The sequence below is a fragment of the Gossypium hirsutum genome, chromosome D08 (genome assembly GCF_007990345.1).
Source record: "Gossypium hirsutum isolate 1008001.06 chromosome D08, Gossypium_hirsutum_v2.1, whole genome shotgun sequence".
Lineage (NCBI taxonomy): Eukaryota > Viridiplantae > Streptophyta > Magnoliopsida > Malvales > Malvaceae > Gossypium > Gossypium hirsutum.
This window is the reverse complement of record NC_053444.1, coordinates 67,180,034-67,206,218: the sequence shown is the minus strand read 5'-3', so window position 1 is coordinate 67,206,218 and position 26,185 is coordinate 67,180,034. Positions and strand designations below refer to the sequence as shown.

At 33.1% G+C, this 26,185-nt stretch overlaps 4 protein-coding genes across 19 annotated transcripts; 1 reads left to right on the top strand and 3 right to left on the bottom strand.

Annotated features, from left to right (window-relative positions):
* Nucleotides 1-216: 216 nt before the first annotated feature.
* Nucleotides 217-1,559, bottom strand: LOC107909125 (probable carboxylesterase 18). The gene has a single exon (XM_016836558.2). The coding sequence runs from the start codon at nt 1,505-1,507 to the stop codon at nt 500-502; it is 1,008 nt and encodes a 335-aa protein (XP_016692047.2). The 5' UTR covers nt 1,508-1,559; the 3' UTR covers nt 217-499.
* A 4,481-nt stretch (nt 1,560-6,040) lies between these two features.
* Nucleotides 6,041-10,468, bottom strand: LOC107909124 (uncharacterized). 3 transcript variants are annotated; one of them, XM_016836557.2, is made up of 4 exons: nt 10,315-10,468; nt 9,555-9,795; nt 7,846-8,017; nt 6,041-6,273 (listed from the first exon to the last, which is right to left on the bottom strand). In XM_016836557.2, exons 2-4 carry the CDS (start codon nt 9,727-9,729, stop codon nt 6,180-6,182), a joined length of 441 nt encoding a protein of 146 aa, XP_016692046.1. In that variant the 5' UTR covers nt 9,730-9,795; nt 10,315-10,468; the 3' UTR covers nt 6,041-6,179. The 3 variants fall into 3 exon arrangements, with proteins under 3 accessions (XP_016692046.1, XP_016692044.1, XP_016692045.1); XM_016836555.2 differs by having other exon boundaries at nt 10,220-10,391; XM_016836556.2 differs by lacking the exon at nt 10,315-10,468 and adding an exon at nt 9,884-9,983.
* Nucleotides 10,469-12,382: 1,914 nt separating this feature from the next.
* On the top strand, nt 12,383-21,729 carry LOC107909122 (CLP protease regulatory subunit CLPX3, mitochondrial). 3 transcript variants are annotated; one of them, XM_016836540.2, is made up of 15 exons: nt 12,383-13,388; nt 13,469-13,530; nt 13,659-13,756; nt 13,853-13,932; nt 14,300-14,350; nt 15,286-15,360; nt 15,499-15,576; nt 16,451-16,507; nt 18,043-18,113; nt 18,207-18,306; nt 18,468-18,572; nt 19,983-20,045; nt 20,342-20,464; nt 20,728-20,886; nt 21,363-21,729. In XM_016836540.2, the coding sequence occupies exons 1-15, from the start codon at nt 12,585-12,587 to the stop codon at nt 21,435-21,437; spliced, it is 2,001 nt and encodes a 666-aa protein (XP_016692029.2). In that variant the 5' UTR covers nt 12,383-12,584; the 3' UTR covers nt 21,438-21,729. The 3 variants fall into 3 exon arrangements, with proteins under 3 accessions (XP_016692029.2, XP_016692030.2, XP_040954883.1); XM_041098949.1 differs by having other exon boundaries at nt 12,510-13,388; nt 13,664-13,756; XM_016836541.2 differs by lacking the exon at nt 21,363-21,729 and having other exon boundaries at nt 20,735-20,886.
* On the bottom strand, nt 21,260-25,863 carry LOC107909123 (peptide chain release factor 1). Of its 12 annotated transcripts, none has more exons than XR_001687167.2 (6): nt 25,381-25,863; nt 25,178-25,338; nt 25,015-25,085; nt 24,106-24,187; nt 22,625-22,733; nt 21,260-22,216 (listed from the first exon to the last, which is right to left on the bottom strand). XR_001687167.2 is itself a non-coding variant. In XM_016836546.2 (6 exons), exons 1-5 carry the CDS (start codon nt 25,781-25,783, stop codon nt 22,666-22,668), a joined length of 738 nt encoding a protein of 245 aa, XP_016692035.1. In that variant the 5' UTR covers nt 25,784-25,863; the 3' UTR covers nt 21,260-22,216; nt 22,625-22,665. The 12 variants fall into 12 exon arrangements, 6 of the variants coding, with proteins under 6 accessions (XP_016692035.1, XP_016692042.1, XP_016692039.1 ...); XR_001687168.2 differs by having other exon boundaries at nt 21,260-21,463; XM_016836546.2 differs by having other exon boundaries at nt 22,625-22,686.
* Between the last annotated feature and the right edge of the window lie 322 nt (nt 25,864-26,185).

Here is a 26,185-nt window from a genome sequence, read left to right as displayed (position 1 = left end):
TAATCCATTCACTAGATTTTTAGTGAGTAATATGTGGAAATGATAAATTGATATGACATTACACATATGATAATATGTTTGTCGCATCAAATTTCGGAAACAACTGAACTTAAACTTTGAAAAGTAAAAACTAAAAATGACAAAATTAAAGCGTATGGATTAAATCCATAACTTTCATAAAATACAAGAATTAATGACAAAATTTGACCAAAAACCTTAAAAATACAAGTATGTAGACAATGAAGTTATCATTGTGATTGTTTGAACCTGAATGGATTGAGAACCAATCGAGTTATCAGTTCGAATAAATACATTAGGCTAGTTAATCTGGCAATTGGTACGAACGGATTAAACTAAGCTAAAAATCAATTGGATTGGTTGAACTAATTTTTTTATTTTATAAATTTTTAATAATTTATTTAATTGTATCTAACGTGAATCGAATGAATTCCACTAACAATCCAATAATCCATCCGATTCTAAAAACCTGGATATCAACTTATTTAATTAATTTCCCTATGAAATCTTTCACTTCCTCCATTAACAAACCAGAATATTCTTTCAATTCAGGTGCACCATAAAATGAGTGAAAAGCATTTGGATACTCAATCAGATATGCTTCTTTCCCACATTTCTTCAAACCTTCATAGTACCTTATTTGCCAATCATACAACGGGTCAACCCCTCCGACCACCACCATCGTCGCCGGAAACTTCAACCTCCTTATATCATCAACTGATTTCGACCCTAACACATTACAAGCGGGATGGTCCCGGTCCGACCCTTCCGGCAAAAACGTCTTCCACAACCAGTCCGTACCCTTCACTGACAGCACCGGCGCGTCAACTAATCTATTTTCCGATTCCGTCCTTTCTTCCCCGCCGAAGAACGGTTGTATTGCTATTAACCCTATCAGCTTCACGTTTCTTAATCCATACTCGCACGCTTTCACCGTCACGTGGTGTGCCAAGTTGCCACCGGCACTATCACCGGCGATGAAACACTGCTTTAAATTAACATTCGAAGGAAAATTTTTGGTATTAGCATTGTCGTCGATGAACTTCAAGACATCAAATCCGTCGTCGTATTGAGATGGGTATTTATGCTCCGGGGATAACCTGTAATTAACGGATATTATCACCGCACCGGTTTTCTTACAAAGGTTTCTACAAAGGTCATCAAAAGCTATGGAATTCGCCGACATATATGCAAAGCCACCGCCGTGAAAGTACACGATGAGTGGCATGTTGGTGTTTTGTTCGAAGGAAGGAAGAAAGAGACGGAAGAAGAGGTTTCGAGTGGCGTCAACGACGGTGTCAGAAGTTATGACGCCGTCGATGGGTTGTTTGGAAGGCTGAGCTTTGAGGTCGAATAGGTTCATGATGAAGCGGTTGATGGTGCCATCGGAACGGCGAGAGAAGTGGATGCCGTAGCCAAGCATGGACCTGTAGAATCGTTGTTTCCAAGGCACGTCTTGGAAATTGGAAATTGGATTATTGGAGGACATAGCTATTTTCAGCTTAGAGTTCACAGTTCACTTCTGTATTATATCTGCAGCTATATATATTGGACGTGCCGATATATCCACGCCCATTTTTTATAGGATATATCATATACGTACGGCTGCGGAGATACCATATAATTCATTTTTTATTTAAATTCATATTCCATAATTTATATGTTTGACTTTTGTTGAGGAATTTTTCTTCATCTCTATGCATACAGACACGTACTCTACTTTAGATTAAACACGTGTTACGTGTTTTCATACACGTATAACATTGCAAGGGAGTAGGTTTGGTGAGCGAGCTCAATCTACGATAACATCCTGCGAGTTCAGTTTACAACCTCATGAGCTTGGACTGATATGTTTTGGACCATATCATGAGCTTGGACTGATATGTTTTGGACCGATGGTGGTAATTATCTTAACAAGTTTATAATTTTGTTTTTTTTAACTAAAATATCATGAAAATGATAATTATTTACTAATATGAATTTTAAATTATGTATCATTCAAGTAATTTAAATTTTTAATTCTTTTTTTAATATTCATTGGTGAGGATTTGAGATTTTGAGGTGGTAGGATTTTTTTTGATATTAGATTAATGTTTAATTTTTCATTTTGAAATCTTAAATCATCATGAACTGTCGTGATTTGGGCTAAAAATCAAATTATTAATTGTAATTTTATGTAAAATATTGTTAATTTTATATTATTTTGATAAATGATTGTAAACATGTATTATTTAATAATTTTATACATTGTCAATGAAGTGATGAAAAAATAAAGTACTTTAAATTTATTTTTTTAAATGTTGCGATGATGTGTTGTAATCTGATTGACTAATAATAGTTAGAATTATATGTTTTTAATGTATCAATTGGTCATTGAATTTGACAACCGAATTTATTTTGATGCCTATGGGCCACTTTAGTATTCGAATTCGACAATTAAGTTTATTTTAATTTCTAAACTTGAAAAATATAAAAGTTTGATGATGTGATGCTATGAGATTATGTCACATAATCACTTGAAATTTTAAAATATATATTTTTAAGTGATGATGTGGTACAATATTAAAGTGTTACATTTAGTGTTTTAATAATCAAACCGGTAATTGAACAGAATAGACCACCAACTTTCGATTCAACCAATTTGATCGGTTTGATTGTCAGACCAACAATAATTAAATAAACAATTAAAAATTAATAGAAATCTAAAAAAAATTATTAAACTAGTTAAACTTGTTCAACTATCGAATTTTGTTCTCTTTTTTTTTTTATCAATTTCAAGTCATTTCCAAGTCAACCGGCTCAATCTTTCTGTTTGAACCGTTATATCAATCAATTCTAAGCCCATAACCTAGTCCTATTCCATAACGCTGGTTACATAATCCAATATTCACAAAATCCAAGTTTATGAACTAAAATAGATATAATTACCAAGTTTAAAAACAAAACAAAAAAATTACAAATACCAAAATAAACTTAATAACTAAGTTTAAGGGCCAAAAAATTATATTATCTCTAATTATTAATAATGGCCGGCCAGCGGATTGATGTTTTGAAAAGATTTGATGCCTAATTAGTTAAAATTGAGGGGCATGGCTTTGAGACAATCAATTTAAAATTGATTAATTAAATGTGCAAGAAACAAAAGACTTGATGAATGCAAACAAATGTTTAGGTGAGTCCATATATAGATTACATTTTGTTTTGTTTTTCATTAGGTATCCAATTGACCGATTGATTAAAAAAAAGTTCACATTCACCTTTACATTCTTTAATTTTATGCAACATGACAATTAAGTGATTAGGGTTGAGATATTTGTTCAAGTTTTAAAAAGTTTATGTAAAATTTAAGAAGATTTGTATAAAAATATTAGGTCTAAAAAATAAATTTAAAATAAAAAAATAGATGAACTTAAAATATGAATCGAGGTTGGAGTTCTAATTTTCAATGCTTGAATTCGGCTAAACCAATTTTCAAGTTTATAATATGTTGTAATTTATTTTATGAAAATTAAATATATAATATTATAATGTAAATATTAAAAAATGTGTTATGTCATTTACGCTTAGAAATTTAACAAATGAAAAACATATAACAGTTGCATATAATTGTTATTGCTAAATATTAAACAAAAAAAAAGTTATAAATCAACTTAAACAAACTCGGATTAATCATTTACAAATATGGATAAATTTGAATAAAATTTAATACTCATATTTTAAATCGGGCAAAGCTTAAATAAATATAAATAATATTAACATCATTCATAAACTCAACCCAAATATGATCCGTCCCTTTTTTATAACATTAACCCTTCAATTATAATTAAAATTTAGTTGCAACTTAAACTTGGTTTACAATTTATATTTGATAACCTCTACGAAGAAGATGCTTTGGAGGCTGTTTTAGAATAGAAGGATGAATCGGCTTGCAAGGCAAAAGAATTGTTAGCGTTTGAGCTTTTATTTCCAAACCTCTTCGATACTTAAATCAATAAATTGAAATAACGATAGTATGAGCGAAGATACTTACGGATATGAATATATTTGAGCTTTTATATCGAGATCCATTGATATTCTAAAGTCATTGATTGCATCAGAGTGCGTGAATGACTTGAGTTGCTTTTCATATGTGATCCGTAAGAACTAATGTCCTTGATCTAGAAGGTTGTGCCTCTAAACCCTTTGTTGATTCTACTCTTTGGCCTATGATGGTTAATTGATCCTCCTCTATGATAAGTACGGGTAATCTTACTCTTTGACCTATCACGTACCAGAAAGTTAATTGTTGCCGGTGTGTTTTGCACAAAAGTGTTTATGGACCGAGTTTAAGCATGATATTAATATACGTTTATCTAAGCTTGGTTTGGTCCAAAATAAGTCTAAAATTTTGTCCAAACCTACTTATATTTGAAAAACAAAAACAAACTCAAGCCCATTTTTGCTCAAATTCATTTTTCAAGCCTAATATTTTTGTCTAAACCCTCTTAAATTTTGGATAAACCTTCGGGTTTGGGCAAGTAACCCAACTCATGAACAGGTCTAATTGTGTGCTAGCAGACTATTTGTAGGGTTTTATCTTTCAGGTTTTACTAATTTCTTTAGGTTTGAGGCATATTCTCTTAAGCTCAAATCTTATTCTTTTGAATTGGTACAACAATAATTATTTAGGGTAAACCTCAAGTTACATTTTAGTCACTTATGTCTAAAATTTACGTTTTAGTCATTTACGTTATCGTGTCGTAATATTTTAGTTATTGAACCGTTAATTGCCAATAACGGTGTAACGGTAAGCTGACATGACACATTAAATCATCATTTCAAACAAAAATTTTAAGTTAAATTATACAATTGGTCTTTATACTTTTTCGTTTTGAGCAATTTAATTCTTTTATGTTATTTTAACTTTCTTTTTTTTCATTCTCCCCCTATTTTCCTCCCTTCTCCATTTCTTTTAATGTGTTCCGCTACTATTTTTTTCAGTTTTGTTATTGTCGTATAGTTTGCTTTTTATGTTTCCTTTTTCCAGTTTATGTAGAACAATTTCTCTTAGTCAATTTGTTTTGATTTTGAAGTTGACAAATAGTTGTAATGGGTGCTTACGTAGGAGTCTTACAATGAGGGTGGACATTAGTATCGATGAAAAAACAACAATGAAGAAGAAAATTATGTTAAAATTCACTATCATCAAGTGTTTATATAGATATCATATAAATAAAAAGAAAGATTGTTCAACTGTTTACATAGAAAAATTACGTTAAGAGAAATAGAGAAGGGACGAAAACAAAGGAGAAGAAGAAGAAAATAGAAAATAAAGGAAAAAAAAGTTAAAAGAACATAAAAAAATTTTAAATTGCTCAGAACGGAAAAATATAGGGACCAATTGTATAATTTAACCTAAAATTTTCGTTTGAAATAATGATTTAACATGCCACTTCAATTTACTACTACACCGTTAACGGAAATTAACGATTCAGTGACTAAAATATTACAACACGATAACGTAAGTGACTAAAACATAACATTTTAAAGTAACTAAAATGTAATCTGAAACAAACAAAAGTGATAATTTTGATAGTTTGCACAATTACTTATTAATACCATTTTAAAATTTTAGATGAAAATGTATCCAAACATTTATGCCAATTAATTACACATGCTAATTCACTATCTATTTGGAAATCACTTAACATTGACTGGTAATTTCAAATTTTGGCTAAAAAATTGTATATATTATATAAAAAATAAAATTTGGCTATTGGTTAAGTTAGTTAAATCAGTTAACTGGTTGTATTTTGGTTATCGGTTAAGCCAGTCAATTAAGTTACGAATATTCATAACTAATAACCAATTGAGAGAACATATTTTAAATGCTTACAAAACAGCCTCAGCAATCATAACTAACTTGACCTAACTGACTCGATCAAGAGCTATCGGTTAAGTCGGTTTGAACCGGCTTTCCTACTTGACACGACACTATCATATCATAAAGATCATATTTTTGTACCCAAAGAAAAGAACAAAATAAATATAAACATGAACATATTTTAAACTTATAATAAGTAACATACATCCCTACAGGTTTTTTCATGCAAACACTATACCGCAAAATAAGAAATACTTGCCTTTTAAACATTCACAAATGACATATCCTTCAAGTTCATTCATCTTCTCCACTTCTCAATTTCTCTAGAAGCTGCTACAGCTACCTTCTTGGTATTAATCACGAGCTCATCGATTAGGCCACCGATTTCATCCCTGATCGTATAACAATGTATACAGATAACAAATAAAAAATTGTTACCAATGAAACAGAAGTGTTGGTAACATTGTTTATTTAAAAAGCAAAATGCAAACAACATACAGGTTACTGTGCATTTTTATAGTGCCATTCGATTCTACAATCATTTAGACGCTTGAAGTGTCGTGAGAAAACTGTTAATCTTGAAACCTAATGTAGCATTTCAAAGCAGGGGAGGATTCTGCTTGATATTCAACCGTGGAACCAATTACACTATTGCTCAGTACAAATGAACTGGTTTCAAGAAAATCTATTGCCGCAAATGCAGACAGCATAAAACAAAAATCAAGAAGCAAGGATAAAGGGAATTTAATATAGACCAGGGAATAGACCAGGGTATTCTTAACCCAAAGCAACAACAAAAGGAACAAGCACACCCTACTCAAGCCAACATCATCACTACTTTAATCAGACTACTCCATGTAGTAAAGAGTTCAACAAAGATGATATTAATCGGCTGAAAGTCCTTCTTAACTCAATAATTAAAAAAAAAACAACTTAAAGTGCATGTTCATTAGCACTCTCAAGTAAGTTTCCCTCCCCATGTGCTCTTAGTGTTTCAGATCCTCACTTAGCTCTTGGATCATATACTCGAGCAACCGACCACATGACTTACTCATCTCATAGGTTTTCCACTTATAGCCCTTGTCCTTGAAATAAAAATATTATTATAGCCAGTGGCTCCTAAATGACGGTAAACAGGGAAGAAGATATTCACATAGGACAATCCTTATATCCATCCAATAAATTGCAAAACATCTAAACTACTGCTTGACTTCTTGCCTAAACAAGTTTTTCGGGATCAAGTTATGAGGAACACGAATGGGGGTTCTAAGGCCAACGGAATTTACTATCTTGACTTTACAGATTGCTATGTGAACACTAGGATAGTTACTCATCCATGCTCATCTATAAAACAAGTATGCCAAGTTAAGACCAGATCTGGGTTCGACATTTTCAAGTTGTTACTGCCAATGGATGATACAATGGAGTGTTTTAATCAAGTTTTATCCCCATTTTTTCAAAAGGAGAGAAATATTCATGAATCATCCGGTTTTTATAAACTTAATAAAATGGAAGCTGAAACCTTCTTGGAACAAACTGTGCCCTCCTTTTTCAGAGGAAAATTCCAAACAATTTTTGGAGGAAGCCGTACTTACAGCCATTCATCTCATTAATGGAGTATTGGAGTCCCAAAAAATTTGTTTTTACACCACCGCCTCAAAGATAATTTGTTTTTACTTCATCCTTTTATATCCAAATCAAAATAACCTGGCTTTAATAACTTTAAACCCCATACTCTTTAGAAATCCAAAATCCTACTTCACCAAGAAGGATGGAAGTATTCAACAACTTGCTAAGCTAGAGAGTAGGGTGACAAAGGTATTTGTTTCACGTCAGGAAAACATGCATTTAAATTCAAGCAAAATCTTCAGTGAAGTTAATTGTATTATTTCTATAGACATAGAGAACTTAGAAAGATATAGCAGAACAAAAACAAATACACATATATAAATAAAAATACTCACTGCATAGGAAGATGCTGGTTGCCAAATAGGCTTTTAACATTAGAATATGTACGGTACTCATCATGAGCGATGCCCCTGCCGACACCATAGCCAAATCCTAAACCAACCCCACATCCAGCACCAAAACCAAAGCAGACTTGCAAGCCAGGAATTCCAGGACCAAAGCCAGCACCTGATGACAAAAACCATTCAACGCTTAGCTAAGAAATTAAGAGCAGATCATCATGTGACACTGAATAGAACAAACTTAGAATTGAAGAAAATAAATAAAAACACCAGCTTTAGGTCCGTGCAATCCCAAAGTATGAAGCATAAAAAACTTATGATCATTGACAAATTAAAGAGAATTTAGCAGTAGGCCAGTAGCCTTTGATCTTCCAAAAGCACACAGTAAAACTAGCATCTAATCAATTATTCATTTATTCAACAAATGTTTTTCAAGTATGGATTAAATATTTGCAATTCAATTAATAAATAGATTGTATATGTTTTTAATATGCACCTTTAACTGAATTACACTGTTGGTAGCTATCTTTTAAACCATCAAATATGATACTTTTTTTTTTGGCTTCCACTAGTGTTTAGTGCACATTATATCAATCCATCATGCTTAGCTTCCTTAACTTATATCCTAATCAATCCTCTATTTTATTTTCTTTCATATTAAAGCTTGGTAAGCTTATTATGTTACCCAGTCCCAGTGTGCCTTATGAAAGATCTTTGTACAAGTGTTTTTATGAAGCTGGTAAAGCTTTCAGTCAGGAGCCTTTCCAAGTTGTCCTAATATATAAATAGCTGTTCAAGTGCATGTATATAACTTTGGGGGTCTTAACCTTATCTAATAGCCTTTCTTGCATGTAAAAGAAATGCAGTTTGAAGTAATATGAACTTATTGCTAAGTTAGATCTTTTATCAGCTAGTGACTCTACTAGTATCTCTGTATGGCTTCAAATGGTTGAGGCCTGTCAAACTTGTTGTTTTAGTCCCCAACAATTCAGTTAACTTTGAGATTCAAGACATGAAATGGACAGGGTTTGAGACTGCCTCTTGAACGGAGAGGTAAGGAGCTCAGTGATCCTAAGCAAGGTTCGGATTTGGAGCCTAAGAGAAAATAGACACCAAGAGAGCTTTCACCTGTTTGAGGTCCAACCTGAGACCAATTTGGCTACCAGATACTAGGGTCAAGAAAAAAAAAATGCATATACCAACCTATACACACAGTAACTTTGTTACTAGAAATCACTATCTCCCTAGCGATTTTCAAATTGGTATGCTTGTTCCTTCCAAATCAGGGAACACTAGCAATCCGATTCAGTAAAACTAATGTTCCCATAAGCCTATAGTTTATTATAAAATTATTGAGTAAAACATACAATTCATCAACGTCCAAATTTATTTATTTTAATTATATATTTATATAAACACAAAAAATTTATATACACACATATATATAGGAGTTCTAAAAATTATTTGCCAACAAATCGTTCCTACTAAACGAACTGGAGAAGTCTAACCCTAGAGAATTAGGTTTTATAGAAGTAGCAAATTTCGTTCTAGTTTCCGTTCCTCCTAGTGGACTGATCCAATGCACATTACTATCCCAAATGGTTGAACAAAATGATAATTCTCCAAAGCAGGGAAATATTTTTTTAAAATGTTAAAAAAGGGAATACGAAAGTGAATTGAGGGAAAAATAGTAATGAAAATACCTCCAACAAGGCCGATACCAAAGCCGAGACCGCAACCAGCGCCGAGCCCGAAAGCAGGACCAACCTTACCCACTTCCTTCAACTTCAGCTGCGGAAGTTTCCAGATCAAACCCTTGTCCGTTTCTTCCACTTCTCTTCTCCGCCTCCTGCCGTTCCCGTTGCCGTTTCCATTCATCGCTCCTGTGCTCCGATTACGGCTTTTACAATGGGATCGGCGCCTCTCCTATCCGGTTCGCTTCCACTGAAAGCAGTTGGAGAAATCAAAATTATGACCTAAACCAGAGGGAAATGAAATGAAAAACAACAAATTTGAAGAATTATAATGCTACAAGGCTCTCTAGTGAACACTAGCGTCAACCGGTTTGTTCAAAAGTCAAATTCGAATTTTTTAAATTTATCTCCTTTTTCTTTTAGTTTTTGTTTGAAACTATTTTAAAAATTAAATTTTATTATTGTCAAATAATATACTTATCTTTTTGTTAGGATTTTTATTTTATACACGTGGGTGAAATATTTTTAACCCACAACCAAGTTTTTTTTCATAAAATTCAAAAAAAAAAATAGAAGCAACAAAGGATCAAATTGATCTGATGTACAATTAATATAAAGAAAATTGAATAGAAACAATAAATTTAAGATAAATCATACAAAAAAAAAAGAGAAACCTAAATAACTTGGAATCCAAATTCGGGAAGTGAACAAACTCTGCTTGAATCAAGCCGCCATTGCCAATAAAGAGGAGCAAGGAAGAAACCCTTACTTGTATGTCAGTGTTCAACCATTGAGTTGGAGGAGCCATCATGATGCGTGGAGCCCTTTCATGCCCTCACCCCAGTTGCAATGGTCACGTCTCTCGCTAACCTGAAATAATAAGTATAGGCAGCTTAGAATTTGAGGAAATTCTAAATAAATGTAACAATTTCTGCAATTAAATTTCATGTTATGTGCCACATGTTGGTCATGCATTAACTATTTTTGTTCTTTCATAAAAACCAACATCATTAGTGTTTTTGGGTAATTTGTATAACACTTGACAAGTTTTAGAATCAAATCAAGTAAAAAAAAATTTTAGGTACTAAATTAGGAAAACGTGTCAAGTTCTAGTACTATTTGAAAACAAAAATTAAATATCAAAGTAGGAAAAAAATTTCAATTTCATATCGAAACTAAATAAAAAAATTTAAATATTAAATTCCAAATAATATATTAAGCAAAGCCTATATTTTAGGGCACACCAAACATAAAAGGTATTAGAATCATAAAAAAACTTATGCAAATACAACAATAAAACAATAGTGTTTAAGTATATTTTGTATTTTTGTTTGTACATTTTAAGGTGTTCAGAATTGGATTGGTGGTTAAACTAGTTAGACTGTCGATTTTTGATTTGATCGGTTTGATTGAATTAATTATTAAATAATCCAAAAATAGAAAAAAAATAATTCAACAGGTTTGACCGTCCGGTTCAATCTATTTGTGAGTCAATTGGTCTAACCCTTTATATCGAATTGGTATGGGTACCCCAATCAATTTTCAGTCCAACCGGTTCGACTAACTGAGCTAGTTCAGTACTGAGTGTTATTTTTTAAACTTCAACTTAGCTCAAAATATAATTGAACTACTTGAGCTCAACTCAATTAGACTCATTTACTTGATTCTCATACTTAAACTTGATCTCGAATTATTTTTTGCATATACAAATTTTAATATTTAAATTATATATTATAAACAAAAGTTCATTAGACTTAAAGGCGATTCAAATTCAACTCACTCAATAGCTTGAATTGCTTTATCTCAAATTTTATCGAATAAAATGCGAACAACTCTTGAATTGAACTCAAATAATTTATGAGCACAAGTATGTAACCGATGAAGTGTTGATAAATAAATCATCTTCATTACCTTCAATGTTTTAAAAACTAGATTAGTGGTTGAGTCGGTCAGACCAATTTTTGGTTCAACTAATTCGACCACCAATTCAACAATAATTAAATGTTAACATATGCCATAAGTCATTATACTCTTCACAAATATATAATTTATTCATTATACTTTTATGTACAGGAATTTAATCTCTCTACTTCTTAGATTTTATAATTCAGGTCCAACTATTAACACTATTAATTAGTTTTTTTTGTTAAATTTTTTAGTGTGACATTTTGAAATAGAAAAAAACCTCACTTGGTAGTCGTGTAACTAAAAAAATGTTGAAATAAATCTGAATTTAACAAAATAATTTTGACACAGCTAACAGTTTGACCTGTATTTTGAAAATATAAAAGTAGAGGGACTAAATTCATGAGGACTAAATTTCAAACTTTTGAAGAGTATAAAGATTTATGACATATTTTAACCATAAATAAATAATAAAAACTTCTATTCAATGGTCTATTTTGATCTAGTTTTCAAAATTTTATCGATTTTGAATTATTCGCTCGGGTGTTGATTCAATCCCTTTGTCTAGATCGACATATTAGTCAATTTTTATTATATTTTTAGAACTGGACCTGTGGTCAAACTGGTTAAGTTACTTATAATCATTCACACCAATTTTTTAATTCAGTTCAATTGGTTTACAATCAATTTAGTTTATACCTCTAATCGAATTGGTCTCCAAAGATCCAATTCAAATAATACTAAAATTAGTCTGACTAACTAATCTGATCCGATTTCAATGGGTTCAGCTTGAATATGGAATATTTGAAAGCCCCAAAGTTAAAAAAAAAAGGAAGAAGATAGGAACACGTGAAAAAGTAACATCCATGAAACCTCCTTTAGACACTTACTCTCGCAAACTACCGTCCGAACAATGCGTTTTTCTTTATATGTATTATATATTTATATTTATATTTATGTAAGTAAAAAATTCCCTTTCAAGCAAAGAAAAGAATAAAAATAAAAATAAAAGGTAAAAATAAAAAATAAAAAGCTCATTTCTATAGGGGAGGGGGGAGAGAGAGAGACAGTGAAACAGAGGAGTGTTATCTAAATCTAAATCTAAATCTCAAAAAATCAAAAGACAAGAAAGAAATGTCTGGAGGAATGTGGAGGAGATGGAGGAAGCTAGTGGTGATGGAGCATTTGAATTATTTGGGCCATTGGAGGAGGATTGCCGTGGGAATTGGTGGAATTCAACATCGATTCTCCAGTGGCGGAGGCGGCGACGGCGGCGGCGGCGGCGGAGGAGGTGACAGTTACGATGATAATAACAAAAACGATGTTGCTGCTGGTTCTAATGGAAGGACAAAGAGCAGAGGTAAAGCTAGAACGAAAAGCAGTGGCACTGCTACTTCGGCTCTTACTCGTAGGATCAAAGCGGAAATAAATTGTCCGCGATGTTCTAATCACAATTTCTTCAATTTCAATCTTCCCGATGCTTCGTTAGATTCTTCCGATGGTAATTCTAGTAACGGAAAATCCACCGTTAATTTCTGTCCTACTTGTAGGACCGCTTACCACTTTCGTCCCCATCGGATATATCCTCTTCAGGGAACTTTCTTGGAGATTAAATCCAATTCGAAAGCTGTTCCTCCTCCTCCTCCACCTCCTCCTCATCCTCGGAACGGTGTTAAGACGTCGTTTTGGGATAATCTTAGATCCGAGAATTCTCCGCCAACGCCACCTGCTGGGAATGGCCTCGCTGTGCAAACTCCGCCTGGACCGCGCTTTCCTCCCGGAGTTAATTTCGTGAGAGCTGATGGGCCTAAGGAAGGTCATGCTCATGGTAATGGCACATGGTTGGGCGGGGCCAATTTGGGAAAGGATTTGCCTACACCGAGAGAGATTTGTAAAGCCCTTGACAAGTTCGTTATTGGGCAGCAGAAGGCAAAAAAGGTGCGTAATTTTTGAATTTATAAATAAATAGATAAGTAAAACCTAAATCCTCATTTATTGCTGTAAATCCATTATTACAGGTGCTGTCAGTTGCCGTTTATAATCACTATAAAAGAATATACCATTCCTCCTTGGAGAAAGGGTTAGTTCCCATGTTCATTTCTGAAATTTCAACCTGATATTTGTTATCTCAGCTTAATTGTGTTCCATTGGGTATACTGATATAGAACATAGTCATTAGAAAACTTAGGTCTCGGATTTGAATGCTAGGTCAGGAGTAGAAGAAGGAAGCTTAGAAGCACTTGAGGACAACGAAAATGTGGAGTTAGAGAAAAGCAATGTGCTCTTGGTCGGACCAACTGGCTCTGGTAAGCACTCTTCACTGTTCTTTGGTACCCGGTTGGATTTATGAAATTCAAATTCCTTTACTGGATTTCCTTAACTTACACACGTACATACAACAGGAAAGACTTTATTGGCAAAAACTCTGGCTCGCTTTGTCAATGTTCCTTTTGTCATTGCAGATGCAACAACTTTGACACAGGCAAGTCCATTGTCCATGTTAATCTAGAAAATCTTGTAAAATACATATTTTGGACTGGAATGTGTGAAACCCATTGGCCTTGAGCTATGTAAGGGAAGCTGGTCCCATCCTATATTCATCACTTTATTCTCCCCTAAATTGTTGAAGTATTTTAGCTGATGACTTGAGTTGTTATCTTCCTAGACATACAAAATCTTACTATAGAAAATAACTGTTGCCTTTGCTAAACACATCCGAGGTCGTAGAAGTTATTTTTACAATTCCTTTTTTGCCTTCATGATTAATTAAAGGTCCCACTTTTCTTAACTAAATATTCTTCTTTGTTTTTGCCGTCCCATTTAATGAGGGAAATTCTTCCTTTTTGCAGGCTGGTTATGTTGGTGAAGATGTTGAATCGATATTGTACAAACTACTCACGGTATTAACTTTGATCTTTGCATCGTAGGGCTTATAGGTGGATCCCCACCATCATATCATTTAGTAGAACTCAAAATATCTCAATTAGTATGATGAGGGAGTGGGGAAGACAAACTTCTGGTTTGAGGCTTCTTCTCCGATCAATGAGACTTTGGTACCTCCATTTCTAACCCAAACATGCTGATTCCTCCCCCCCACCCCCCCCGGTTCTCTTCCCCCTAGTTGTTATACATCTCAACTTTTCTAGTTACTCAATGCCTTTGAGCAAAATTGAACATGCTAGAACTAAAGAATGTGAAGGTGAACCAGAACCATTGATGCCATTCCTTCAAGATTGTATAATAAGAACGTGGGAGAGAAAGAAAATTAAGCAAAGAAGTTTGCACCTCTTCTAAATATACAACAACATCATTCCAATGATCCTTGACCCCAGGAACCACGTAAAGGTGTTAACCAGAATTCAAGAGATGTGAGAGGCTATATATGTGGAGAAAAGGTGGTACGATAAAGGCAGAGAGATTAGAGAGAGAATAAGGGCTTAGAAAAATACTTTTATTGAATAAATTACCAATGGCTGTTGAGAAGCTCATAGCTTGCTTTCTAAAACTTTTGGCTCAAAGTTAGAACATATTCTAGAATAAAAGTGTGTTTTTGTTCGGGTTTATTGCAGCGTTGAGAAAAGATAGTTACATGTATTCCCCTTAATGAGACGAGTTACTTTCTTGTTCTTTTCTCTTGATGTGTCCTTCAGACTTTAATTTTATATCATAAGATGGATGGTTATGTTCCAAGTTAATGATATCCTTTCAAGTTGTTTTCTTTTTCTATAAATTCATGCACAATCTTGAAGAGAGAGTGGGGGGTTAAAGAGTGAGAGCTAGGTTATCTATTCACATATCAGTAGTCATATATATTTTCCTTTTGATGTGCATCTAGGTGGCTGAGTTCAATGTAGAAGCTGCTCAACAAGGAATTGTTTACATTGATGAAGTTGACAAGATAACTAAGAAGGTTATACAAGTACTCAGCTCTAATTTACCTTTCTTCCTTTTTTTTTAAAAAAAAGCAGCTCAAATTGTCAGGTTCATGTTTTAATCTTGGATTTCTTTTGGACCTAAAATTTTCTTAAACATTGAATTGCTTTTGCAGGCTGAACGCTTAAACATTAGCAGAGATGTTTCAGGGGAGGGTGTACAACAAGCATTGCTTAAAATGTTAGAAGGAACTGTGAGTTGTTGTTGTTGGTGTGTGTGTGTGTTTTGAAAATAAGTTCATTGGTTGTGGACTGGTATGTTATTATTAGTTTATATATGTAATGAGCTGTGGTTGCTCGCTTCCTGCCAAATTTCCTTCCAACAAAAGTTCTTAAGTGGTTGCTTAGTTTCTAAACTTCTCCTCCTAATTCATTAGTAGGTAGTCTAATAATTATCTAGGGTTTGAGTGAACAACTGGGTTACAGGTTATGTTTATAATTTCTGAGCAATATGTAGAAAGAGAAGCAATTCTTTCCCTAAAAGATAACAGAAAAACAATAGTTTCAGCTAGATTATCAGCTGAAGAATAATGGTTTGCTTTCACGGCACTGAGGAGAGAATTAGTTATGGAAGTAAATGTTTGGAAGAGGTTTAATCTTGAGAAGAGATAGTTTGAGATGAAGCTAAAATTGGTCAGTTTCTAAGAGGATAATAAAGTCAAGTATTGCTTTAAAACTTTAGTAGACTGATGTAGGTTATCAGAAATTGCAAATTATCAAATCCTATAGACTAAATTCATATTGAACTCTGAAGTCTGACCGTATAAACTAGTAATCTTTTCAATAACGGTATTGTAATTCTTTTTCCTATAATTGGAAGGAAATGGGATATTTTCTTAAAAATTCATTTCATTTTTTTCTTTCATCTTGTGGAAGAATTTATGAATGAAATGTATATGTTTGGAAGTGACAATAGGGATATGTAACATAGTATAATCTACAAAAAAGGTCAAATATTTGTTATTTTGCCTCTTTTCATCCTACCTAATTTTGCATTAGACTTAATTTGAGGTTTTCAGTAGCATCCTCTCTAGCTGCCTCACAGTTGATAAATATTTCTTTGGGCAGATTGTAAATGTTCCAGAGAAGGGAGCAAGGAAGCATCCTCGGAGTGACAATATACAGGTATTCTTTTGATTTATCATGTCATTCACAAATGCACCTTTATCATGACCATGTTTATGTTGTGTATCTGCAGCCCATTGTATGCTTTTTCAGTTCAGCAACAATATTATATTTTCTCTGATATATGGGACAAACTGGTTCAAAATTTAATGGCATAAATTTCTTTTACGGTTTTATTTATTCATTTAGGATGGTTCCTTGATAATGCATTTGACTTTAATTCCTAAAAAAAATTATATAGAATTATTTTAAGTAGTCAATGCATATGGTAAGCTTGATAAAGTATGCTTTCCCTTGGCATAAAGGAGAACTAGAACCATAGTGCAACTGGAAATATTTTTGTCTTGCCTATTGTTGGAAATTCCTTGAGATAATTGCAATAACTTGAGCCTTTGTAAGTGGTAAGAGCTCTAAATTACCTCCTCCGCAAGCCTGAATGAACTGTTATAAAGAAAAGATGATTTTTCTTTCTTCAATGAATCTCCCTATGTGTACTTTTTGTAGCTTTCAACTATCGTACACCATATGATCTTAAGACATGTCACATCACTTGAATGTTTTACCAATCAACTTATAAAACATCCAAATATAATATTAAAATGAGATGGCCAAGTATTATACTACTAGAAGAGATCTTTGTTGTATTAAGGAAATCTTTGCGACATTCGTCTGCTATTGAATATCAGCACTTTAAGTTTCCTGTTATATTGGGAATTCGAAAACTCTCAACTAATTCCAGAATCTGAAGCTTATTGGAGATCAACATGTCGAATTGAAAATTGATCTACTGAGATTTAAATCATGTTACAATGAATCTCCTTTTGTCTCTTCAATCCCAAAGATATAACCTGCTACTGCAAATCCTTTCTCAAACCATTAGTTATGATATGACTTGTTAGTATTTTGAGTGGAAGCTCATACAATACAAAGATCAAATAAAAATCATTGCAAATACATAAATATTTAATTATGCACAAATGAAATAGGTATCATATATTGTTATTGTTTTTTTCTAACTTTGTGCATGCTATAAAGTTCATTATAGGTATGAAATAGCACAGAATTTACAGAAGTTCAAAACATTGAAATCTGTTCCTTGAAATTATCCTTATTTCTATGCTCCAGTGTCAAAACCAATCAGATAAATCCTATTCCACTTAACACACTTGTACATTTTTTCTTCGATCGTACATCTCTATGATCCTCCCTAAATTTCATCTCTCATAATTCCTAATAACTGAACCCTCTGTTTGCTTTCAGCATCCTATGCGTATGCACACAATTTTTAACCTCTAAGAATTCTTTCTTTATGAACAAGGATAGAGCAAGGAAATTCTTCTGTCATATAGGCCCTTGTTGAGCTACACATTAGGGGAGTGTTTAGTGGTTTTATTCTACATTTATTATGCATTGTGTTCTTTGTGATCTTATATTCAAGCAGGGTGCCAATTGATCTTAGGCTTCTTGCTTAGCTCCTTCATTTAGAAGAGTTAATTTTTGCAACTACTCTTAAATGGGATGTAAATAATATGCAGATAGATACGAAAGACATCCTTTTCATTTGTAGTGGAGCATTTATTGATCTTGACAAAACAATTTCTGAGAGGTAAACCCTTATCAATACTTTACCAAAATGAAATTCTCTGTCAGATGTCATTTTGTTCATTTTCTTAGGGGATTTAATTATTCATTGGTGCAGACAGCAAGATTCTTCAATTGGTTTTGGAGCACCTGTACGTGCTAATATGAGGACCTCGTGGGTAACCAATGCTGCTGTGACATCATCTTTGCTTGAATCAGTGAGAATAAAACCTTTTTCCTTGTTTCTTTCTAATGTCAAGACAACAAAAATAACATGTAACGTTATTTATATATCTAAACTCTCTCCCCAGCTAACCCTAAAAAGGACAGCAATTGCATAAAGTTCCACTGAGATCTTTAAGCTACATTTGCATTTCAGGTTGAGAGTTCCGATCTTATTGCATATGGCCTTATACCAGAGTTTATAGGACGCTTTCCAATACTAGTTACTTTGTCAGCTTTAACTGAGGAGCAACTTGTACAGGTAACATCTCATATCACCTTCTTACCTTGGTCTACACATGTGCTGGTGTGTGTGCACGGTTTCTTTTTACTCAGGTTAATCCTTTCTGGTACATGGTACAGATCATTTTGCTATCTCTAAGCATTAAAATTGTTGTTCACTTCTTTCTTAAGTGTTGATGGAAAGATGATTAAAATGGTAAAATGCAATGTATTAGATAAGGGACTGTTGATATTAAATACTAAGTTTATTTTTAAAAGGGTTAACTTAAATATTTGACATCATTTTATTTCTATATAAGTCATATAAATTATTTCTAACTATATATTGATAGAATATAGTGCAAATATGAGTCAAATTTTGCAGAAAAGAAAAAAGTGTGACCAATTAGTTGAGATAATTAGATACATCATAGTTATGCCCCTTTTTTGTGGAGGTATTTAGTTGAATGTTTATGTATAGACAAATTTAGTAAGTTGGGTTTTGTTCAATTTATAAAAGATAAATTCATTAAACCAATTATTTTTAAAAAACTATATCTTTAAGAATATTCATCTCATATATTTTTTATATTAGGTACTAATAAAATTGTTATAATATAAGTCAAAGAAGTTTTCGTTTCAGAAAAAAGTATATATATATTTATAATATCCAGGAAAATACTAATATGATCTTTTTAACTTTACATTAATGCCAACGACTCGAAGGAGCAAGTGATTAAAGCTCTATGTTGGTATCTCAAGGTTCAGGGTTCAAGTCCTAGCTATTACATCCCCTCCCCCAATTTGTAAACTTGCAATGGTACCCAAAAAAAAACTTTACACTAACAACACTTTAGCATAAAGGAGTAGTGGTTAAAGTCTCTTGGTGGCATCCCAATGACTAGTGTTCAAACCATGTTGTTGTAATCCCCTTCCTTCTAATTTAACTTGTAAGTTAGTACCCAAAAGAAATCATCATGTGACAATTAAAACCCAAAGAGTTTAAAGACTCCAGCAACAATATATAGGTTGATAATTCATAATACATGGATATGAGGATATGACCTTCAAGGATCCTCCAAATACATGAAAGAACTTCAAAAAATCTGATCACCATGTAGGACACTTACTCGTATCCAACACTCATATCCGAGTCCAAATAACAAAGATTTATCCTTTCTTTTTCTTTATTTTGTTTTGAATTTCGAAGTGCTGATCACCATGTCCCACAAGTGTCTGAACCCTTTAATTTTTTCTGTCGCATTTGATTGTATCTGATATACATGGACAAGGACACCACTAATACACAGGTTATTTGAACTCCATGCTTCATAGATAGCCACAAATTTGGACTCTAGAATTGGGAAGATCAATAGGATCATCATTAGGCAACTCATTAATAAATTACTCCTTTTATATTACTATTTGTTGAGAAGAATTCGTGATACAGGTGCTTACAGAACCAAAAAATGCTCTTGGAAAGCAATTCAAGAAGTTATTTAGCATGAACAATGTAAGTTGTCTCTGCCTGTTCAAGTTCTCTCTGTTCTTACACTCTTTTTTTGACTATGTTGCTCGGGTTCTTCATTTTTCTTAAGGCACCTGTACCCGAGACATGGAAAGGAGGATATGATCTCTACAGATCCTCCAAACATGGAAAAACTTAAGAAAAATCTGACCATACCCATGCCGGATACTTACCTGTATCCAACACTCACACCTGAGTCCAAGTAACATAGCAATTTGACAAATATTGCATTAATTTGAATCAGATCTCATACTTTCACATCATTACTGATCTAATTTCAGGTGAAGCTACATTTTACGCCAAAAGCATTGAGATTGATTGCTAAGAAGGCAATGGCTAAGAACACAGGTGCAAGGGGTTTGAGAGCTATACTGGAAAGCATTCTCACTGAAGCTATGTATGAGGTATTTGAGGGCCCTAAGTTTTGAATAAATTATGTTATTTGGGTTTGAGTGCGTCTATCAGATACAGATATGCTGCATCTGACACAGGCATTGTTATATTTTTATGTTTTTACATATTTGAAGAATCTTTGACGGTCGTGTCTCCCACATTCATATGTCAAACATAGATACTTCAACAAAAATAAAGTCATAGTACATAGATTCATATACTTATGAAATTAGAAATTTCATGATATGAATCGTTTGACATTTGTATGTTTAAGATTCCAGATGTAAAGACGGGACACAATAGAGTAGATGCTGTTGTAGTTGACGAGGAATCAGTGGGTTCAACAGATAACCCTGGATGTGGAGGGAAGATTCTTCGTGGAGATGGTGCTTTGAAGCATTACTTTGCCAAAACCATGTTGAAGGATTCTATTGTAAGTTTTAGCGTCTCCCTTATTTTTTACTTTGTGCATATTATGTACCTCTTTCAATATTATATCATTATGCTGGGCAGCCGACACCACCTATTCATTGATAATATGATAATATTTGGGGCCTGAATTAGCTTGATTTTGAGATTGTTCGAGTACAATGTGGTTACTGGATACTGAACCTATTCATTGATAATATAATGAGATTGACTTAATGCCTATAGGGCCAAATGGTTAGAAGCTCAATGCTCCTTTAGCAAGATCTCGTTTTTGAGTCTTCTGAATAGAGAAAATAGGTGTGGGGAGAGCTTACTCCCCATTTGGGGTGCAACTTAGCTTGCCCAATTGGACAAAAATAATTTCATATAGGAAGTCCTGACACAATTTGCTGTATTTACTTACTCATCAAGTCTCTTATGGATCAGTTTATACATTCATTACAACATAATTTGGTAAACATGATTGTGCTTGTATTTTAGGAAAACCTTTCATCGGTAGAAGGACAGTCACCAGAAGCTGAATCGGAGGTTTCAACGAGAGCCGTGAGCTTGTAGCATTTTTCCCACCAAAGCTGCTGCTGCTGTCATGTGGTAAAAAAATAATAATTGTTATTTGTACAAGTAACATTCATTCATAGGTCCATTTACCTTGTATAACAACATAAAATTTTGCTGCCATAGTTGAATAGAGAAGATACAAGAGAAAGGAAAAGGGAAAAATCAAAATGTAGCATCTTAGAAAAAAAGCAGCAACTTATGTAAAATTTTTGGTCTATTCCAGTTTTACGTTGTAATATATTGTAACATCTTCATTCATTGAATAACATGGAGAAACCGTGGTATTTCATTTGGTGTAAACAGACACTTCAAATATCTATTATCCGTATTGCTTATTCAGGTCGGATAACTGATGTGGATTTTCAAATCTACGAATTATTTTAGTTTTATGATTTAAATTAGGATTTTGCGAATTTAAATATCCCAAAAATATTAAAATAGGGAAACATTCGAATCGACTACCAATTCAAATTTGGATAATTGAAAACTGTATTTTCAATCCAGAATTTAGGATTTGTATAACATAATTATATATTTTGATTGAAACATTTTAATTTCCCTAAAATGAAATAATATAAGCATAAATTAACTGGATACCAATTCAGTTGTAAAAATACTGAAAACTCATTACAATGTGGATGTACCATAATCTATCATTTAGTAAAGTACGGAAGATTTAAGCAAAAAAAAAAAAAATCATGATCATGATCATGATACATGCGTTAGCACTTAGCATTAGTACATTGTTGAGACCCTCACTTGTGCTACTTGCAAGGCTGCAACAATGGTAACCACACCATGATAAACAAAACCATGAAAACAACTACATATCCACAAGCAAAAAATGAAAACCCCCATATGCCACTATAATCTTTTAATTCAAGAGTTTGCAATTTGTCTACTAAAGAATGCTCCTCAATAAATGAAAACCAAATAAACATTTTAAAACGAAAAAATAACCAACCATTTGAAAAATTATTCATTTCACTTTTTGGTTATATCCAATAGTTAAAAGTAGAATTTTTTGGGTATAACCACAAAAGTCCTTATTTGTTTCAGCTTAAGACTAACCCAGTTCGGGCCGAGGTGGTATTCAAGTAAAACCCTTTCAACAATGAGTTAAATGTAGATCTTTAGTAGCAACAAAAGTATGCCTCTTGCATCATTCATTAAAAAGGGTGTACCTGATATGCAGAGGGATAATTAGCATCCACATATGATAGTGCTACTTCAATGGGTTCATACCCTATGGAGTTCCAACACAATTAGAATAGTTCCTTTTCTAATTTATAGCTACAAAAAAACTAAGATGTTAATAAGAAGGTTGAAATTCATTGACATAAATTCTTTGTTTACCAAATGAGCCTACATATGTGACACTCTTAACCAAATCAAGAAAATTTACCATCAAGATCATGTTAAAATAAAGAGATGGTGTTCAAATTTACTACAGTAATTGTGTGTGTGGTTCTAGATTTACCATTAATCTTTTCAACTCATGCAATATTACCATCACACTCCTAATTTTAGAGTAACTTCATGATAATTATTATAGCATATTAAACAAAAGGTTAAAATATGCCACAAGTCTTCTAACTCTCCGAAAATTTGAAATTTAGTCTTTGTACTTTTATTTCTAGGAATCTAGTCCCTCTACTTTTTAGATTTCAAAATTCAAGTCCAACTATCAACACTATTAAATTTAAAAAAAAAAATGACATTTGTAATGAACCTGAATTTAACCCCCCAAAGAAATACCAGTGTTAACAGTTGGATCTGATGAAAAGTAGAGGAAAATAAAAGCACAGGGACTAAATTCCAATTTTTCAAAGAGTATAGGGACTTATGACATATTTTAACCTAAACAAAAATATAGATTATTATAGCTTCATGATGTTTTCCCTTGCTATGCATGTCATTTTCAAAGTTCTTTTATTTAATTATAGATTTAATTTTGAGTTCCCTATAGCAACATTATAAACAACTCTTGCAACCCATGCATATGACACTGGATTTGATAAGGAAAATGGAAACCTCAATGTTCAGAGGTGTGTTTTGCCTTTTCCTAATAGACAATCAAAAGGGTGAATGTACCTAAAAGGTCCCTCTATTATAGGAATCCGATCAAATTAGTACCTCTATTATTAAATGGATCAATTTAGTCCTTATACTGTTAAAATGACTCAAATAAGGCCAAATTGGAATAAAGTTAACATTTATTGTTTAAAAAATATCATTTATTGTTAACAGAGTCAACATTTTCAATGAAATCTTTTGTTTGGAATTGAACTACAATTGAAGAAAATAATTTTCAAGACATTTTTTATACAGTAAATGTTAACTCTATTACAATTTGGACTTATTTCATTCTTTTTAAATAGTATAGGGACTAAATTGGTCCATTTAATAATAGAGGGACTAATTTGATCCAGCCTCTAAAATACAAGGACCTCCCAAGTACTTTAAACCAATCAAAAGGTAATGTTTAAAAAGTGAGAATGTAGTAAGATGCACTATGAAACAAGATAATCTGTTGATAACAAAACGAATTGGGGAAAAATTGGAATGGAGCAAAAATGATAACCAAGTAAATGTGTCCCCTTTTTTTAGTTCGGAGAGTGAAACAAGCTAAAATCTTAGCTTTTATCATGGTTAAGTGTTCTACCTTGGAAGCCCTCAACTCGTTTACTGCCTTCCAAAGAGAATCATCCGATAGTATTAACCGTGAAAGTGCCCCTGTACTCATCCTGCAAGATTAGACAAATACAACTGTAAACATGATGTGTAAGCAAACTAACATGTATCAAGCAACAAAGCAAAATACAATTCAAAGCTCACAATTGAATATCGATAGAAAATTTAGAATGATACAAATGTTTTCCTTTACTGACATTTCCTGCCAGTTTCCCTCCATAACTATGGCTATTCATTATGTAAGGGGTGACCACCAGCAGTCTATAATGTCAAAAAAGAGGAGATAGATTTTGAGTCATTCTTGAATTATCAGTATAGAACATAGGTAAAAAAGATGAGTCAACTAGATTGGCCAGAAATTTGAACCAAACCCAAAAGTTCAAACTGGATCCAATCTAATCCGAACATGAAAAGGAAATAACCCAAACTGGCTCAACCGAACCTGAAAATAATTCTAATTCCAAATGTTCCAAACATAAAATGATCCAGAATTATATGAATCCAAGATTATCCAACCTGAAAAACCCTAATGATTAAAACAAAAAATGAGCCTAGCCTAAACTGATCCAGAAATTTCAAAAAACGAATGGACCTAGTAATCAAATGGCAATAACCCAAACTGGCTCAACCAAACCTGAAAAGAATTCGAATCCAAGATGTTCCAAACACAAAAGGATCCGAAATGATATGAACCCAAAGATGATTCAACCCAAAAAACCCTAATCATCAAAACCAAAAAGAACACAAACCTAAATTGATCCAGAAATATAATAACCGAATTGAACTACTGAAAAACCAACCCAACCCAACCCAACCCATCCAATTGTTAAGTCTAGGCAGAAGGAAGGCAATAAAAGTACCAGAGGTTAATATAACGCACCCCAGAAGCTTTGCAGCATCAGATATAGACCCATCAACTGCAAAGATTAGATCAAGCAGAGCCTGCATACCCTGTGAAAAGGGGGTTAAAATGAACCACAATTCATCAGTATGTAATGCTGAAATTAACTATATTTAAATGGGGAAAACACACATATATATACCAATATAAACTTGGGATTGTTAGGCCCAATTTGGGGACCAGAATCAGATCTCCTGAGCGTTGAGTTTCGGGGAAGAATTTGAAGAAGCTCGGGAGGCGGTGAATACGATTCAAGGGAGACCGGATTTCTAACTTCATTCATATCAATCAAACAGCAATTAGCTAATAGCAATTAGCATTGAAGAATGTAATAAGAAAAGGTACCTTTGAGAGCAATGAGAGTACGAAGACGAGCTAAGGCAGAAGCACGATTCATGTGTTGGGAACGGTCTTCAACGGCCCGAGCAATGATACCGGTCGGAAGGTGCTTGAGACGAACGGCAGACTCTCGCTTATTACGGTGCTGACCGCCGGGCCCCGAGGCTTTGAAGGTGTTCAATTCGCACTGTCGCATAAGCTCTTCGTCTTTTAATGTTAAGTAAGTATTACTGTTGTTGTTATTGATGTTACTGCAGCAGTAGAGTTGAAATCCTATTCCTTTTCTCTTTAGGGATACCAAAAAATAGCTTGATGGCCATGGCGGTGCCGCAGCCTTACCCACCAAGGAAACGGTCTTACTTCTCATAATTTGGTTCATAAATCCACCACCCATTGCCGCCGTTGCCATTTCCTTTCACCCCAAACAAAGCTTTTTTCTGTGGTATTCGTTGTGGCATTTGAAACTTCTAGAAGGCAAAAAGGATATTTGGAATTTATTAAAATATGCCCTAACCTTTATCTAATTTGAAATTCGAATAAGAAATAAAAAACGCAGCGTTTTATGTGGCCCTGTTTAAAATCATAGTCGATAAAAGGCTTATTACAAAATTAGCCCTCATATTATACCCTTTTTCATATTTATGTACTTAAAATTTTTTAAATTAATTTGAAATCTAAATTATCAATTTCTTTTTATTTTAATTAAAAATATATATAATATCCGATAAAAAAATGTGTCATAAAGGCATCTTATTGAAGATAGACGATTGTTAGACATGTTTGCCAAACTAATAGTGTGGAACTAAACTAA